This window comes from Pelodiscus sinensis, chromosome 8 (assembly GCF_052426305.1).
Source record: "Pelodiscus sinensis isolate ZL-2025 chromosome 8, ASM5242630v1, whole genome shotgun sequence".
In the NCBI taxonomy this organism is placed as follows: Eukaryota; Metazoa; Chordata; order Testudines; family Trionychidae; genus Pelodiscus; species Pelodiscus sinensis.
In genome coordinates, this window is record NC_143059.1 from 75,416,830 (window position 1) to 75,435,707 (window position 18,878).

General features: G+C 52.2%; 1 protein-coding gene across 7 annotated transcripts in view; it reads left to right on the forward strand.

Moving 5' to 3' along the window:
* Positions 1-18,878, forward strand: part of TCTN3 (tectonic family member 3) — an 85,455-nt gene that overhangs the window by 24,850 nt on the left and 41,727 nt on the right. The window contains exon 1 of one of the 7 annotated variants that reach the window (XM_006119564.5): positions 5,400-5,532. The exons of the other annotated variants lie outside the window; for them this stretch is intronic. Within the exon in view, the coding sequence (XP_006119626.3) occupies positions 5,518-5,532 (15 nt within the window). The 5' untranslated portion in view covers positions 5,400-5,517. Of the gene's footprint in view, positions 1-5,399; positions 5,533-18,878 lie in introns of those variants that run through there. 7 annotated transcript variants of the gene reach the window in all.

The window sequence follows — 18,878 nt, forward strand, 5'->3', positions numbered from 1 at the left end:
CACCTCTGTCCTTGTGACGATGGTCCGGACTGTCTGTTGGGGCCCTGGTTAAATCTAGTTTGTCGTCTTTTACGGCATTCATTTTTCCAATGGCCAAACCCACCACAGTAATTACATACATCATTAGGTTGGGGGCCATGCCGGGGTTTGTTTGGGCCTTTCCTCTGACCTTTTAGTTGCCCGTGGCCTTGTAAATCTTGTATTTGTAGTGCCATTAGGGTATTTTTAAGTTCCTTTTTCTTTTGTTTTTCTAGTTGCAAGTTTTCAAAGAACTGAGTTGCAGCTTCCAAAATTTTCTCAGTAGTTTCCATTTTCCATCCAATCATATTATTAATAATCTTGTCCTCAATTTCTGGTCTTAAATTCTGCACAAAGGTAGTTACTACCATAGTGTGCATATTGGCATCATTTGGGTTAAAGGTGCTATACTTCCTCATGGCTGCAAAGAGCCTTGCCTGAAAATCAATAGGGCTTTCATCTGGCTTCTGTTTGCAGTTATATACTTTAGACCAATCAGTTTGCACTGGAACCATTTCGGTAATTTCATTTAGGAGACCTGTACGGTCATTTGCTAGACCGGTATGTTCTGCAGCAGTAGCAGGAATTCCTGGCAAATCTTGGGGCCATTGCTCACCCAGGTGGGCAGGAGTATCCCCAGGGCCTCGCCTTGCTTGGGTGTAAAGAGCTTGCTTCTCATGGGGTTCCATTATTCCTGAGAGTAGCATGTCAATGTCTATGTGGGTAGGCTGATAAATTTCAAAAATCTGACGCAACTCCCTTTGCAAGCCCATAGGATCCTCTCTTATTTTTGGGAGAGTAAGTCTAAAATTCATGATGTCGTTAGGTGTCCAGGGGACGTGGATAAGTGCTGGGGCACCCCCTGCTGGATTACGAAATTGTCTTAGTGGGAAAAGATTAATATTCTCTTTAAACAGTCCAGGAAAACTTTTAGGTCCAACTTCAATAATCACATCCTTATTTACTTCATTACTTATAGTCACTGAGTTATTTTCGGGATCTATTTTAGTTATAACAAACCCCAGGTCCTTTAAGTCTTTTGCCAATGTCCGCTGCAGCATTTTTGAGGAGACTTCTGACCGCTTTAGAATCACTGGACTCTGAGTATGCTCACAATCCGAAGTTTTATTGGCCAGGTTGACATTCCCCACTGCCCCTGCAGAGGTGTGAGTATGTGCGGGGGATTCAAATTGGGCTGATGCAGCTGAATGATCGGTAAGCAATATTTGCTGATGCTGGGGCAGGTCGGTGGGAAGGGGAGCCGGGAAATTGGGGACCCACAGGTCCAATAGATCTTCAGGTGGGTCTGGCAGCGGAGCTGGTGGTTTCGAGATGGATGGGTAGATTCCACTGGGCGCGCTTGGTGTAGGAACGTACGGAGGTGGACAAACTTTAGAGGAGTCAGATTTCTCCTTTATTTCTGCCAATTGTTCTTTCATTTGAGTCCTTTAGGCTAGCCATTATGGATTTATCTCTTAATTTAGAGGCCTGATCATCCCAGAGGTGCCAATAATTCATCTGGGAGGGGTGACTGGACTCTACGACACCCTTTAAATAATTTAATTTCTCTAATTGAAAGGTACCTTGAACTGGGAATTGTAATTCTGATTCTACATAAGTATATTCATTCCACGTGTGTGTGTGTGTGTGTGTTTGTGTGAGCTTTGCCAGCCTCCTGAGCATAAGACCTGCTGGCAATTTCCCTGGCTGACTATAAATCTGCAGCATTTTACCCAATGGGGTTTTTGGATCTATCTTCTATCCTTTATTCCCCATAATCCCAGTCCTATTACCAATAAGACAGTTCCAATCCGGCACTAACCTGCCTTCCTCTCAGCTTCAAGCCTGAGCTGACTCTGTTTCAGTGTCTTTCCACAGTCCTCTTTTAAACAAAATTATTCAAAACAAAAAACAAAAACAAAAAGAAAAAGAAAAGAGAAAGACTTACAGTTGCTTGGGAAGGATGTTCTTAACGTAGGGTGGACGCTTACCGCCAGTGAAAGCAGCCGTTCAGGACAAGGAGAGAGGAACAGAACAGTGAGATTTTTTAACACAGATCTCTTACCGAATTGTATGGTGCCTTTCTGTTCAGTCTCTCCGGTCCGTCTCGTCACAATCACCTGGTGTCCCGATCCATCTCACTTCTGACACCATAAATGACGGAGAATTTAATCCGACGGTTCGGATAGGGGCCCAAAACCCCTACCAAATCAATTCCAGACACCCTTCTTAAGCAACCAGCTTTATTCAGGAATGCATTCCAGGGCAAAAACCTCCAGGATACTCAGGAGAAAAAAAGGTTTCTGCAACTGCCCAAACAAAAGGCAAGGTCTTTTGTACTTTCTTACATGGTAATTACCCCCCTTTTACTGATCACTTACAATTGCATGCATATACAGGTCATGCCCCTTTGCACCAAATTCCCTCCAATCATCATTTGTCCCCTCACAGTCCTTTTGCAGGCCTTACAACAGGTTCAAACCAGTTTCACCTGTCCCCCTCCTTTTGTATACCTGTGTTCAAGCACGTACCTCTTTACAAAGACCAGACTTTAACATCCAGGTCACAGTTTATCCTTCAAATTCAAAATGGTTACTTTGGGCTCCATCATCCCAGCACTGCACAAAGGGGATTGGTTCGCGTCCCTCGATCTACAGGACGCATACTTCCATATTGCCGTCCATCCAGCTCACAGGAGATTTCTTCGCTTTACTGTGGGCAACGATCATTACCAATACACGGTGCTCCCTTTTGGCCTATCTGCAGCCCCAAAAGTGTTTTCAAAGACCCTGGCAGTCGTAGCTGCGTACCTTCGTCGAGCCGGCATCACCATCTTTCCTTAGCTCGACGACTGCCTCCTCACGGCCCCCTCGATGCAAGAGGCCGAGACCACACTTACCACTACAAGAGGTATCTTCGAGACTCTTGGACTAATCATCAATCTACCAAAATCTTCTCTGGTCCCGGCCCAGTCCATCGAATTCATTGGAGCCAGACTGGATTCTACAACCGCTATGGCGTACCTACCCATAGACAGAGCCCACGCCATCCGAGACCTATCGAGCATCCTGCTTACTGCCCCGGCAGTCTCATACCTCACCTGCCTGAAACTGTTAGGCCACATGGCCTCCACTACGTATGTCGTAGCCCACGCTCGCCTTCGCATGCGGTGCCTGCAACATTGGCTTCTTGCAACCTACAGACCCGGTATTACCAATATCAACAGGCTCACGCCTGTTCCTGCCCGTGTCAGGGACTCGCTCGCATGGTGGCTCCACCACCCTGCCAATACTCTTGCTGGTGTCCCTTTCCGGGCTCAACCTCCCTCAATCCAGCTTACCATGGATGCGTCCCTTGTAGGCTGGGGAGCACATATACTACAACATCAGGTTCAAGGCTTGTGGTCCCACCAGGAATCCCTACTCCATATAAACTTCCTGGAGCTCAGAGCAGTTTTCAACGCTTGCCGCCACTTCGTCCACCAGATCCAGGGAACCACACTACAGGTCCTTACGGACAACATATGCACTGTATACTACATCAATCGACAGGGTGGAGCCAGATCCAGGACCTTGTGTGCAGAATCAGTGCGCCTTTGGAACTGGGCGATTCACCACTGCGTCACACTCTCAGCCTCCTACCTCCCCGGCAAGATCAATACAATTGCAGATGCACTCAGCAGATCCTTCCAATCCCAACACGAATGGGAACTCCTCGACTACGTAGCCCGCAATCTGTTTCAACTATGGAGCTACCCAGAAATCGACCTCTTTGCCACTCGCGACAACAAGAAATGTCGTGCTTACTGCTCAAGAGTTGGCATAGGCAGCCAATCGATGGGAGATGCCTTCCTGCTCAATTGGGGGACATATCATCTCCTATACGCCTTTCCCCAGATTCTGCTGATACCCCGAGTAATAGGGAAAATACTATCTGACGCAGCAACAGTAATCCTGGTGGCTCCCTTCTGGCCTCGCCAGACCTGGCTGACGCAACTCATGCAGATGTCGCTATCCAGACCTCAACGACTTCCACAGCTGAGCAACTTGATCTCGCAGCAACGCGGCAATCTTCTCCATCCGAACATCGACCGTTTGCATCTGACAGCTTGGCTCCTAACTGACTCCAAGGCCTAGAGCTAACCTGCTCCCAAGCAGTCAGAGACGTACTGGTACAAACGTCAGAGCACTCAGAGATCTTACCTCTACAAGTGGCGTCGCTTCTATACTTGGTGCCAATCACAAACCATCGATCCTCTCAAAGCACATATCCAATGCATCCTAGACTATATACTCCATTTACATTCGCAAGGCTTGGCAGTCGCTTCCCTAAGAGTACATTTGGCAGCGATTTCGGCCTTCCACGCTCCGATAAAGGGTTTTTCTGTCTTCTCTCATCCACTCACGAAGAGATTCTTTAAGGGTATTTCCAATCTCTACCCACCACATAGGTGGACCATGGGACCTTACCCTCGTACTGGACACTCTTACCCGTCCACCATTTGAACCACTCGCAACTTGTGATTTACAGACTCTCACTATTAAAGTTGCCTTTCTCCTTGCGATCACTTCAGCCCGACGAGTCTCCGAACTCGCGGCACTCTCTGCCGATCCTCCCTATACAGTATTCACTCAACAGGGTGTCCCACTGAGATGTCACCCAGCCTTCGTGCCAAAGGTTAATTGGTCATTCTACGTCAATGAGCCTATGGTCTTTTCTGCCTTCTACCCCAAGCCACATGCTATACCTGAGGAAGCCCGCTTGCATACATTAGACGTCAAAAGGGCGTTGGCATTCTATTTGGACAGAACGTGTCCCTTCCGGAAGTCTCCACGATTACTATTATCAGTGGCGACCCGCTCTAAAGGTCAACTGTCGTCACAACGTATATCGTCGCATATCGTTAACTGCATCACTCGCTGCTACACCCTTAGGGGCAGGCCCTTACCCTGTCCACCAACAGCACACTCAACCAGGAGTATGGCTGCCTCCACAGCATTCCTAAAGAACGTCCCGCTACGTGACATTGCTCGACATTATGCCCTTGATCGTCTCAAAGCTGCAGACATAGCAGTCGCTCAGGCAGTTCTTTCTTCTGTGCACAGATAATTCCAAAGCACGACCAGCTGTTTGGGTGACTGCTTCATACTCACCTGTAGTGGAGCACCCATGGGAACATCACTCGAAGAAGAAGAAATTGTTCCTCACCTTGTGCAGTAACATCTGTTCTTCAAGATATGTGTCCCCGTGGGTGCTCCACGACCCTTCCTCCTCCCTGCTTCGGAGCTCTTTTTTTCTCCGTTTCAGATGTTCCGGCTAGGAGGAACTGGCGTGTCGGACCACGCGACACAGAAAAGGCGCGAACGCCGCGAGACGCTCTGCGCATGCGTGGTCCTCCGGAGGGGGCTACTGCTGGCGAAAACTTTCTGGTTTGCAGGGCCGGGACGAGCCTGACACCTGTAGTGGAGCACCCACGGGGACGCACATCTCGAAGAACAGATGTTACTGCACAAGGTGAGTAACAATTTCTTCTTTTGAAATATGGTGCCATGTAGATGTGCCAAATTTCGAACGAGTGTACTGCAAATTGTGTATCTTTTTCCGATTTAACATTGCAGTAGCCTATTACATCCCGCCTTAGTCAGCTCATTATTAAATTTAACAATTCCGGTCTTTTAAATCTTTCTTCATTTGATTTTTGTTGCCCTTCTCTGTACCTTTCCAATTCTAATATGTCTTTGTTGAGATGGGGTAACCAGAACTGCAGGCAGTATTCGATGTTTGGGCATTATGATGTTTTCTGTTTTATTATATAATCGTTTCCCAATGATTGATAGCATTTTGTTAACTTGTTTTGATTGCCATTGTATGCTGAGCAGATGTTTTCAGAGAACTATCTGCAGTGATTCAAAGATCTCTTCCTTGAGTAGTAACAGCTATTATAGATGTCAACATTTTGTGTGTATAGTTGGGTATGTCTACACTACAGTGTTATTTCGAAATAGCTTATTTTGAAATAATGCGTCTACACATAAAATGCATTTCTAAATAGCATTTTGCTATTTGGAAATAGCGCGTCCACACTGAGTGGACTCTGAATCGCATTTAAGGCTGGCCGGAACCAGTTCTCGCAGTGCACCGGGTCAGTACTTACTGTGTGGGGCTGCTGCCTGAGGCTGTCTGAGGTCTGTGCTTAAAGGGTCTTCCCCGGACAGCCAGTTCTCAGGTTTCCCTGCTTGCTTGCCTGCCTTGCTGAGGGACAGCAAAGCATGTGTGTCTCGGAGTGCTCTGGTTTCCCTCACTTGGGACACCATAGCGCTCTGCAACATGGAGCCAGAGCTGCCTCTGGGCACTCTGGTGCTTCTCTTGGATGCGTTGCTGCGAGCCTGGCTGCACTTTCTGTAGGTTGCCATCCAGGAGGTCCACTGGGGGGCTGTCAGTATCCAGGAGGCCCTGCGGGAGAGCTTCTACCCTGAGAAGCACTAAGAGCCTCCCTGATCTGCCCCACTGGGGGCTTGTGCCTCATTCCTCCCTCACGTCCTTCCACTTACCCCTTCCTAACCCCTCTTCCTGATGTCAAATAAAATACACGTATTTTCATGAACACAAACTCTCTTTATTTAACAAAACTAGGGGGGAAGGAATGAAATTCTGGTGAGACTGGGGAAAGGAGGCGTGAGAGGGGAAAAGAGAGTTGGGGGAGAGGAGGGGAAGACTGGGAGGAGGGAGCTGGAAGGGGGAAGCAAAAGGAAGAAGGGGGAGGTAAGCTCAGGGGTAGGCGGTCTCGCCGGACCAACTCGATTGTCTTGCAAACCTGCTTCTGGGTTTACACGTGGCCTTTGGTGGCCAGGCTGGCAGCTATCCTGCCATAGATGGCCGTGTTCCTCCATCTAGTGTGGAGATCATGGATGTTGGGGGCATCCCCCCCAAACCTGAATAAGGTCTATGATCTCCACGCTGGACCAGGAAGGTGCCTGCCTTCTCTGGGTCCTGGCAGGCTCCTGGGAGCTGGCAGGCTGCCCCTGGGGAGCGGTGGAGGGCTGGCTGCCAGAGGCTTGCTGGTTCATGTTTTGGGGCCACTGGGTCAGGGGCAGTGACTGCTGGCTCTGGGTTGGAAGACTTGGAGGTGGCACAGGCACTGTGGCCATACTCTACCCCTTTAAGGGCTCAGGGAAGGTGGGGAGGGAGTGAAGTGTTTTTGGTTGAGGCTGGAGTAGCCACCAGGGCTCCCTAGGAAGGCTGGAGGCCTCCTATTTTGAAATGTGTCTACACAGCACTCATTTTGAAATAGCTTTTTCGAATTTGGTGTTATTCCTCGTGGAATGAGGTTTACAAAGTTGCATGAAGCCCTGAGTTGCTTCTCACTTGCATGTGGCCCTCAGCTGATTTTGGGGGGCGGGGTCAGTGGCCCTTGACCCAAAAAAGGTTCCCTTTGTTATGGGCTAGATAATAGGGGTCCCCTTGGGATTGTCACCCAGTGTGTTGGTCACACCACTGAACCCACCTAGCTTGCCCTAGGGCACCCCACCACCCTGTTCTGCTGAGCTAGTAGCTCTGGTCTCCCCCAGCCATGGCACAGAATTGGGGCAACAACCCTGCGGCAGAGCAACACAGGTGTTAAACAAGCTCAGCTCTGGGCTGTTGACATTACTCAGGAACACAGCCCCCAAAAAGGACCAAAACCCCAAATAAACCCATCTTACTCTGTATAAAAGTTTTACAGAGAAACTTTATAAGTTCTCACTCTTTATCAATGAAAATGAGCTATGCAGAGTAGCTGCTCTTCCCTGGATTACAATGATTTACGCTGGGCTTGATAATGAACAAAAGTGTTTTTATTAAGTATAAAAAGTAGGATTTAAGTGATTGCAAGTAAGTTACTAAGCCAAAATAAACAGAAGTCTAATATACTAAGAAATGTGTTACTTGCAAAGTATATTCCTCACCCTTTGTCCCTGGTTCAAGGCAGAGTTGGTTTTTTTTCTTTTCTCTGGCCTGGGTCTACAGCTCTCTGTGTTTTATGGGTTCTTTGTTATCATGTTTCTGTTAAAAAAAGAACCAGTGACCCAGAGGCGAATGGAGTAGACGGGCTTCTTTTTGGCAGATACATGTTCTGCCTTGGGCCCCAAAAACCCTGTCCAAGTGAGCAACATATTAACCAATAGCACATTCTTTTATCCTAGTTAGTATGTAAATACACATATCTATTACAACTCTTTTTAAACCCTTAGGGTATGGCTACACTACAGCACTAATTCGAACTAACTTAATTTGAATTAGTTAATTCGAACTAAGCTAATTCGAACTAGTGCATCTAGACCTAAAAACTAGTTCGAATTAGCATTTTGCTAATTCAAACTAGCATGTCCACATTGAGTGGATCCTGAACCGAGGTTAAGGATGGCCGGAAGCAGTGCCACCAGGGCATCAGATTAGGACTTAGAGCGTGGAGCTGCTGTCTCAGGCTAGCCAAGGGCTGTGCTTAAAGGGACCCGACCCCCGCCCCAGACTGACAGTTCTCAGGGGTTCCCTGCTTGCAAAGCAGTCCTGGCTTGGAGTGCTCTGAGTGCCCACACTTGGCACATCACAGCACTCGGCCATCAGCCCGGCTGCACTTGCCGCAGGCTGCCATCCGGGTGGGTCAATCAGGGGGCTGCAGGAGAGTTTCCACCCTGAGGAGCCCACAGAGCCACCCCAGTCCTCATCGGGGGCTCGTACCCCATTCCTCCCTCTCATCCTTCCACTTACCCGTCCCTAGCCCCCCTTCCTGATGTACAAAATAAAGGACAATTGTGTTCAAAAATGGAATCTGTCTTTATTGAACAAAACTGGGGGAGACTGGGAAAAGGAGGTGGGAGAGGGGAAGAGAGAGGGTGGGAGAGGGGAGGGCAAACCTGTTCCTGGGTGGCCAGGCTGGCAGCTATCCTGCCCTAGACAGCCACTTTCCTGTGCTTAGTGCGGAGGTCGTGGACGTTGGAGGCTTCCCCCCAAACTTCGATGAGGTCCACGAAGTCCGCACTAGACCAGGCGGGCGCCTGCCTCTTGCGGACCTGGGCAGGCTCCTGGGAGCCGCCAGCCTGGTCCCGGGAAGAGGCGGAGGGCTGGGTGGCAGCGGGTGGCTGGTTCGTGCCATGCCAGGTGCAGGATCTGCTGGCTGGGTGCTGGCAGGCTTGCACCTGGCACTGGCACCATAGCCAGACTGTGTCCCTTTAAGGGCTCTGGGGCCGGGAGGGGGGCAGACGAGTTTCCCTGGTGGTGTCCAGAGTGGCCATCAGGGAAAGCTGGGGAGGGCTAGCCTCCCACTAGTTCGAATTAAGTGGCTACACAGCCCTTAATTCGAACTACTTAATTCGAACTAGGCGTTAATACTCGTAGAATGTGGTTTACCTAGTTCGAATTAAGCGCTCCGCTAGTTCGAATTAAGTTCGAACTAGCGGTTTGTATGTGTAGTGCCTATTAAAGTTAATTCGAACTAATGTCTGTTAGTTCGAATTAACTTTGTAGTGTAGACATACCCTATATTAGTAATGTGAACACCCATATAAAGAATAGTAATAATCATGTGATGAATATAATCATACCCACTCTGTTTATTGTTTGCAGCACTTTTAGTTGAAGCATGCAGTTCTCACATCCCAAACTCCTTGAGTCCGCAGCTTACTGGGAGCGGGGGGTAAGAAGGTGCTGTGACCTTAAATATATTTCAGAGCAAGTGGGAAAGGACGGACAAAGGGAAGATAACATGGAGTTCTTCTTCGAGTGCTTGCTCATGTCCATTCCACTTAGGTGTGCGCGTGTAGTGTGCACGGATTTCTGAGAGTTTTCCTTTAGTGACACCCATTGGGCCAGCTAGGGAGCCCCCCGGAGTGACACCGCTATATCTGTGCATATATACCCCCGCTGGCCCTCCACCACTTCAGTTCCTTCTTACTGCCCATGATGGTTGGTGGAGCTCCCTTCTCGCTTGCCTGCAAGCGTGATCTCAGTGGTATTCAAAAGACTTGTGATGTAGTGGGAGGTAACCTGCTAACTCTCTGGCTGCTGTCTGTAGCACCACCGAGCAGAAAAGCGATGAGTCACTATGTAAAGAGGGTATCCCAACTTGTTTGGCCAGCTGACCCCCATGGAGAGGAACAAAGGAAGGTGGAATGCTGCCCTGGCTGGGGGGCAGGGTTGGAGGAGAGGGAGTTAGTTCCTGGCTGGAAAGCAGGGAAGAAGGAACTGGGAAGGGGGCTGGGATCCCCCTATCTCAAAGGGGGCACTGAGGCCTCTTAGCCCCAGTTCCTGTAACCAGATTACATCTGTGCTATGCTGTATCCTGGAGGAGCAATAAACCACTCTCAATTCTACTGGCTGGTGGAGTCTGTTCATGCCATTTCGGGGGTGCAGGATACGGGGAACCCCAACGCGCCATCACACTGGTGTCAGGAGTGGGATGCACTGCACCCCGTGGATGGAGCTTCCAGTGGCGAGCGACAAGGTGCCGTAGAAGCAAGAGCCCTGGAGCCAAGCGTGCTGGAGACAGAGTGAAGCAGTTCCTGGGAATCGTGGGGTGCTGCAGCACTAGACTGGTGAGTCTGCACCGAGGGGACCAGCGGGCAGATGGCCTACGCCCGACTCTTGAAGACAGAGCTGGTGGGGCTGTGCAGAGAGAGGGGCTTGCCTGTGCGGAAAGCAACCAAGGCCCAGCTGATTGCCCAGCTGGAAGAGAATGACCAGCCACAGGGCCAGGATCTTGTCCCCAGGGGAAGCAGCCAGACCCCCCCCCCCCAGAGAGTGTGTTAGGCTCAGAGAGGGGGAGGAGCTCTGGAACCCACCGGAGAGATGAGACAGTGTCTCCCGGGAGGCCTGCAAGCCGTAGCCCATCTAGGGCAGGGGCCAGCCCAGCGGAGCTGCGGCGGCTGGAGATCCAGCTGCGGATGAAGGAATTGGAAGCAGAGGACCCAGAGAAGGACCGCCAGGACCAAGAGAAGGAGCGCCAAGATCGAGAAAGGGACCGCCAGGACCGAGAGAGGCAGCGACAGCATGAGCTGGCCATGGCAGAGCAGAGAACCGGCGGGGCCCCGGCTGCGCCAAGTGCGGATGGGCCCCAGGGTCCCGGGACTGCCAGACGCTTGGAGAGGCTTGTGGTGGCCCAATTGAAGGACATGGGTGACATAGACGGGTTCCTCAGTGCCTTTGAGAGGGCCTGTGGACTGCAACGGGTCCCCCCAGCTGACTGGCTGCAAGAGCTCGTCCCCGCACTGAGCCAGGAAGCGGCCAGAGTGCTCAGTCAGCTGGAGGACCTACAGCTAGGGGATTACAACCGAGTCAAGGAGGCCCTGCTGCACAAGTTCGGGCTGACCCCCGAGATGTACAGGAAGAAGTTCCGGGGGGTACAGAAAGGGCCACGGTAGACCTATGTGGATCTGGCCTCCCTCCTGTCGCAATACTGACGCAAGTGGGTGTCTGGAGTCAGAGCCCAGACCGCAGAGGAGCTGCTCAAGCTGGTCCTGATGGAGCAGTTCTATGAAGCATGCCCACCCAAACTGAGGCTGTGGCTCAAGGACCGGAGACCAGAGAACCCCCAGGAGGCCAGGAGACTGGTGGATGAGTTCACGGAGAGCCGGTCTGGGTGTGAACGGGAGTCCCAGAGAGAAAGGGAATCGCGCAGAGACCGGATCTCGTCTGAGCGACGGAGGGAATCAACTATGAGACGAGCACAGAGAACAGGTCGTCTGGGCCCCAGAGAACCAGCCAGGGCCTGGACAGAGACAGCCCAAATCCTAACTTGCCATCGCTGTGGGCAAAAAGGCCACAAGAGGGCTCAGTGCACCAGGTCCCAGGACCGGGGACTTTCCAGGGTTAACTGGCTGGGGCGGGAGGAAGGGCAGGCTGCCCCAGAGGCAGGGGCTGGCAGGCAAACCTCAGCTCAGAGAGAGGGGAAGGATGCTCAGTGCACCTCCCCTGGGAGGTCTGATTCTCAGGAGGCGGATTTCTCCGTGTACCGGGTGGGTGCAGGACGGCCCCTGCGGAGCGAGTGCCTCATACCCCTGGAGGTGGATGGTAGGAAGGTGACGGGTTTCTGGGACACGGGGCGGAGGTGACGCTGGCCCGATCCGATATAGTGGCCCCAGACCGGATACTACCCCACACGCAGCTGACCCTGAAAGGCATATATGGGTCCCCTTTTAAGGTGCCTGTAGCCCGGGTGCATCTGAAATGGGGGGCCAAGGAAGGTGTCAAGGAAGTGGGAGTGCACCCGCATTTGCCCACCGACATGCTAATGGGGAATGACCTAGAGGAGTGGCCCCATGATTCCCAGTGGGGTCTAGTCACCACCCGGAGCCAGAGCCAGCGAGGGGCTGGCAGCCTGCATCCAGGGAAGGACTCCCAGCAGAGTCCTCAGGGTCCCATCCCAGTGGACATGGGGTCCAGCCAGGCTGGGACTCCGGACCTAGGCAAAGGTGGGGGACAGGTCCCGATCCCTGCCTCAGCAGCTGAATTCCAGGCTGAGGTGAAGGCAGACCCCTCCTTGCAGAGGCTGAGGGAACAGGCTGGCCTCCGTGTGGCTCAGCCCCTGGGAAGAGGTGGCCAGGAGAGATTTCTGTGGGAGCGGGGATTCCTGTTCCGGGAATGGCTTCCCCCCCAGAATGGTGAGGGAATGGGGGGTCCAGCGGCAGCTGGTGGTCCCCCAAAAGCATTGCCTCAAGCTGCTGTATTTGGCCCACGACATCCCCGTTGCGGGCCACCGGGGGATCCGGAGCACCCGGCTGAGGCTGCTCCAACACTTCTACTGGCCGGGGATGTTTGCGGAGGTGCAGCGGTACTGCCGGTCCTGTGACTCCTGCCAGAGGGGCGGGAAGGCCCAAGACAGAAGGAAAGCAGCTTGGTGGTCCCTACCCCATATAGAGGACCCCCTGGGCTCGTTGAGAGAGTTATGGGAGGGGAAGACCCCCCTGGATGGAGCGTCGGGGGTGGAAGCCGCCCTGGAAGTCCAGAGAAGGCTCGCTGGGCTCATGGCCCCGGCCCGAGAGACCCTGGCCAGAGATCAAGGCCAGTGGAAGGGTGGGTGTGACCCCCGAGGACAGGCCTGTGCCAGTCGCCCTGGAGCGGGGCGGTGAGTGGACAGAAGGAAGCCAATTCATGTGGGGCCTCGCCACGGCTGGCCCGAGTCAAGGGGAGCACCCATGTCCCCAGGGCGGGTTCCCACGCAGAGGACCCGAACTTCCCTAGGTCACGAGCGGAGTGACCCTGCTCAGTTCGCTCTCGGAGGGGGGAGAACTGTGACATAGTGGGAGGTAACCTGCTAACTCTCTGGCTGCTGTCTGTAGCACCACCGAGCAGACAAGTGATGAGTCACTATGCAAAGAGGGTATCCCAACTTGTTTGGCCCATGGAGAGGAACAAAGGAAGGTGGAATGCTGCCCTGGCTGGGGGGCAGGGTTGGAGGAGAGGGAGTTAGTTCCTGGCTGGAAAGCAGGGAAGAAGGAACTGGGGAGGGGGCTGGGATCCCCCCCATCTCAAAGGGGGCACTGAGGCCTCTTAGCCCCAGTTCCTGTAACCAGATTACATCTGTGCTATGCTGTATCCTGGAGGAGCAATAAACCACCCTCAATTCTACTGGCTGGTGGAGTCTGTTCATGCCATTTCGGGGGTGCAGGAGACGGGGAACCCCAATGCGCCGTCACAAGACTTTAGAATAGTTAGCACCTAGTTGAATCCCTTTGTTCTTTCCAAGTTGCCTCCCCTGTTAAGTACCGGTTTAGATAGTTAGATACGATTGTTTGGGTTGGGGCTCCCCTGTTGCCTCCTCTTCCCTCCAAGCCCATGGGGCATGCCAGGGCCACATGGCTTTAAGCCCTGTGTTGACTGTTCCAAGCCTATGACCTGTGGTGACCCGCACGATTTGTACCTGAAGTGTTTGGATGAGGCTCATGTCCCGGCGAACTGCAGAATCTGTCGCAGTTTCAAGTCCCGGACTCGGTGTGAGAGAGATTCATGCCTGAAGATACTCCTGATGGAGTTCGCGCTTCACCCAGCACTGTTGCTGGACTCGGCACCAGCATCCCACAGCTCACTGCCCTCAGTGTGGGAGACTCCCGGGTATTCAGGGGACTCGTCGTCGTTGAGGCACCCTGTGGGCACAGCACTGTTCACAATCACCAGTGCCATGCATGAAGAGGAGAGCAGAGAGGGGCAGGTCTCTGCCCTGGCATGTGCCCATGGTGAGGCCCCAGTCAGGGCACTCTGTTGCGCCTGCACCAGCAGTGAGGTCTGCTGCTCGTAGGCCGGACCAAGAGCTGCGTGCAGCAGAGGAGCCAGTTCTGGTTGAATGGCCTTCCACTTTGGACACATTTGAGGTGGCGTAGGAATTGATTGAGCTCACCGCTAATTCACCCTCGCCTCCTCTGGAGTGCTGGGACCAGCCTTGGGCCTGTGCATCGTCAACGGCACCGGACCCGAGTAGGCTCGCACCATCCTCGGCATCAGCGCCCCATGCAGTGCTGTGTTTTCTGGTGCTCTTGTCTATGCCAGCACCGAGTCCTTTGGTACTGGTGCGCCCTTGCTTTCTCAGGAGTCCAGGGAGAGCTCAGCCTCTAGCATGCTCATCCCGGTGGCCCAGTCCCCAGCACCGGGACATCTCATACCCCCACTGCCGGTGCGGCACTAGGGCAAGCCGGCATCCATCATTCGGAATGCGGAGTGGCACCATTCCACGGGTCTGGCCTCTGCTCTGCCTTGGTCAGAGACCGACTACTCATTGGATTCCAACGTGGAATCGGTGTGGTCTAGGGCGTCACTCTCTCATTCCCACTTCTACTCAAAATCCCAGCACCGTTCCAGGTCCCCGCACTTCTTGGCATCGCAAGTGCCAGGACAGTGTCTCAGGTCACTCGCAGACCTGGCCTTCTATCATGGCTCAATCCCCCAACTTGACACTATACGTGCAGAGATGGAGGGCCGGCTAACCGAATAAGCTCTGTAAAACCTGTCTCTGTGATTCCCAGAAACAAGCTTATTCAAACTCAGTCCCTCGGAGATTCAACACTCTTCCCCCCCCAAGACTGGTTGTTTGCTGTCACCACCCACGTGATTACAAGAAAATATAAAAATAAACTCTTTTCCAGGAAAAAGATCACTTGGGAAATCCCCTTCCTAAGGTAAAGCTCTTCCCCACCCCCACCCCAACCTCCATTTTGCTTGGAGTTGGGAAAAACAGAGGGAATCCACAGACAGCAATGGACTCTGCCCTTGTAACTAGGCACTTACTCCTAGGAACACAACAATCAATCAACCGGTTAATTAGAATAAAAAGAGAACTCTTTTATTATAAAAATAAAACTACTGTTGCAAGCATAGTAAATTGGTTAGATGGTAAATAGCCACAATTTGATATATACTTGGGGAAAGTCCCTAGGCTGTAATCCTTAGTTACAAAAGAGCAAACAATTAGCCAGCTCAGACATGATATCTAAGCCCCCAAACAATGAAAATGATAAACCGTTGACGTACTCTCCAAACTTTTCCCTACTTACACATTTGAAGAAATCTGTTCGTAGAGACAGAAGCCTCTCCCATCTCCCTCAATACCTGGGAGAAACTGCTCTGATCTCAAACAAAGAAGAAAGAGAGAAACCCCTCTTTTCCAGTTTGAAATTCCTACCTACATTGTTATTGTCTGATTGCCCGAACCCCCCCAGCTGATACCTTTGCTAGGTACCTGAGTTAACCCCTTAAGTCACTGGGTGCTAGTCAGTACTCCTTCTGATCATGACACCTCCACAGTGGCAGCATCTGGACCAGTGGCCATTTTGGATCCACCAGGCCCTACGGAGTGCTCCCTCCACAGCAGGATCCTCGTGTTTGGGGATCTGGGCCCCACCTTGAGCCACTCCATTACCCAGTGCCCCAGCACCGCAGGTTTTGGTAGTGTGGAGTGAATCCCTTCAGCCCCCGTAGGATGGGGGACGGGGACCATGAGCCGTCGGGGCAGTCTGCCCCTTTTCAGGCATCATGAGCTGGAGGACTCAACTGTACAAGAGTATTCATCGTCCTCCCCTGACAAGGCCCTAGGATTGGCCTCTTCATCAGTGCTAGCCATGGACTCCCAAGCCCATCAAGAATTCCTCTGGAGACTGGGCCACAGCCTTGGGGTCCAGCTCGAATGGGCCTCGAAGATCTCCAGTCTGACAGTTGATATCCTCAATGTGGAGGTGCCGTCTCGTGTGGCCTTGCCTTTAAATAAGACAGTGGGCAAAATCACAAAGGCCCTCTGGCAGACAAAAGTGTCTATTTGGCCTACGGACAAAAGGGCAGAATGGTGATACTTTGTCCCTCAGGCAGGCCATGAACACCTGTTCTCTCATCCTCTACTGGGCTCGATAGTGGTGCAGGCTGTTAACCACCGTGAGCACCGGGGCAACCTGCCCCTACCTCCAAGAACAAGGAGGCCAAGCCATCAGACCAGTTGGGTTACAAGGCCTATGCCTCAGAGGGGCTCTCCTAATCACGATAGCTAACCAGCAAGTCCTCCTGAGTAGGTATGCTTTCAATTTATAGGCAGCTATAGACAAATATGGGGAGGTGCTACCCCAAGACTCGAGGCAAGCATTTAGGGCCTTGTCCGAGGAGGGTAAGGTAGTGTCCCCAGCTGCACTCCAGGCAGCTCTGGACTCTGCGGATGTGGCAGCCCATACCATGGCAACGGGCCTGGTCCTGCCCAGGGGCGCATGGCTTCAGGTATCTGGCATTCCTCCAGAAATCCAGAACACAATCCAGGACCTGCCCTTTGAGGGTGTGGGATTATTTTCAGAACGCACTGTTACTAGCTTCCATCGGCTAAAGGATTCTAGGTTAACTTTCAGGTCCCTGGGTATCCATACCCCTGTACTACAGAGGTGCTCCCTCCTTAGGGCCCTGTTCCGCCCTTTTCAGCAGGGGAATAGGTTGGACTTCTCTAGGTGCAGGGGCTGTAATAATAATAATAGAAGTGGCAGATGTCCCTCCTGTGCATTTTTATTTTGACCGACAACAGGGCTGCGATATTTTATATAAACAGACAGGATGGTGCTGGCTCCTATCCCCTGTGCAGGGAGGCTCTCCTCCTTTGGGAGTTCTGCGTGGCTCACAACAGTCACCTGGTAGCTGCTTACCTCGCTGGGGCCCGGAACGGTTTGGTAGATCACCTCAGCAGCTCCTTCAAGGGGCACGACTGATCCCTCAGGGTGAATTTAGCTCTGTCCATTATCCACAGGTGGTGTTTTCCCCACTTGGACCTGTTCGCAACCTGCAGCAACAGGAAGTGCCCTCGTTTTTGCTCCCTATTCAACCACAGCCAGCAGTCTCTGGGGGATGCTCTCATGATCCCTTGGCCTCAGGGTCTTCTGTTTGCCTTTCCCCCCTTCCCGCTGATCCACAGGGTGATCCTCAGGGTCAGGGAATTTCAGGCCTCCATAATCCTGATAGCTCCAGTGTGGTCTTATCAGCATTGGTTCCCAGGCCCTCTTGCGCTCTCAGTGGAGCAGCCTCTAATCCTCCCTCTGTGCCCAGACCTAATCTTTCAGGAGTTCGGCAGACTTTGGCACCCAAACCTCCACTCCCTGCACCTCATGGCATGGAAGCTCCATGGCTGATGGCCAAGGAGAGGCAGTGTTTGGAGCAGGTCCAGGCAGTTCTCTTGGGAAGCCGTAAGTCCTTCACTCAGTTCTCTTACCTGGCGAAGTGGAAACGCTTTGTCCTCTGGTCAGGCAACAAGGGGTTCTCCCCTATGGAAACTCCTGTGCCTGCTATCTTGGATTACCTCCTGGGGCTCAGGCTTGAGGGCCTGGTACCTTCTTCAGTACAAGTACATCTAGTTGCCCTCTCGGCTTTTCATTTGGGCTCGAGTGGCAGGACCGTTTTCTCAGATACCATAGTGCATTGTTTCCTTAAGAGGTTGGATAGGGTCTACTCTCAGGTGTGCAAGCCCTTGCCTTCTTGGGACCTAAATCTGGTTCTCACAAAGCTCATGGGTCCCCCCCTTTGAGCCGTTGGCAATGAGTTTGCTCCCTTCTGCATCTTTCCTGGAAGGGGACCTTCCTGGTGGTCATTACTTCAGCCAGGTGAGTGTCGTAACTGAGGGCCCTATTGGTGGACCCTCCCCGTACACGGTCTTTTTTAAGGATAAGTTCAGGCTGTGCCCCCACCCTGCCTTTTAGCCCAAGGTGGTTTCTTACTTCCATGTTCACCAGAACATTTTTCTTCCTGTTTTTTACCCAAAGCCCCACAGCTCTGGGACAGAGCAGGCTTTACACACACTTGATATGAGACGTGCTTTAGCTTTTTATTTAGAGAGGGCCAGACCCTTCTGTAAGTCCCCTCAATTGTTTATGTCTATAGCAGACAGGATGAAGGGCCACCTTGCGTCGGCCCAGTGCATTTCATCCTGGATCACAGCTTGTATCAAAACGTGCTACAAGCTGGCGCAGGTTTCTGCTCCGCCCATTACAGCTCATTCCATAAGAGCTCAAGCACCTTCCACAGCCTTTGTGGCCTAGGTGCCCATCGTAGAGATTTGCAGGGCAATTCCCTGGTGGTCGGTGCACACCTTTGCTAACCACTATGCCATTACACAACATGCCAGGGAGGATGCTGTTGTGGGTAGGGCTGTGCTGCAGTCTGTCTTTCGGTAGGCTCCAACCCCGCCTCCTGGGGGTTAGCTTTGGAGTTACCTAAATGGAATGAACATGAGCAATCACTCAAAGAAGAAAAAATGATTACTTACTTTCATAACTGTTGTTTTTCAAGATGTGTTGCTCATGTCCATTCCACATCCCACCTGCCTCCCGTGTCAGAGCATTCCAGCAAGAAGGAACTGAGGGGGTGAAGGGCCAGCGGAC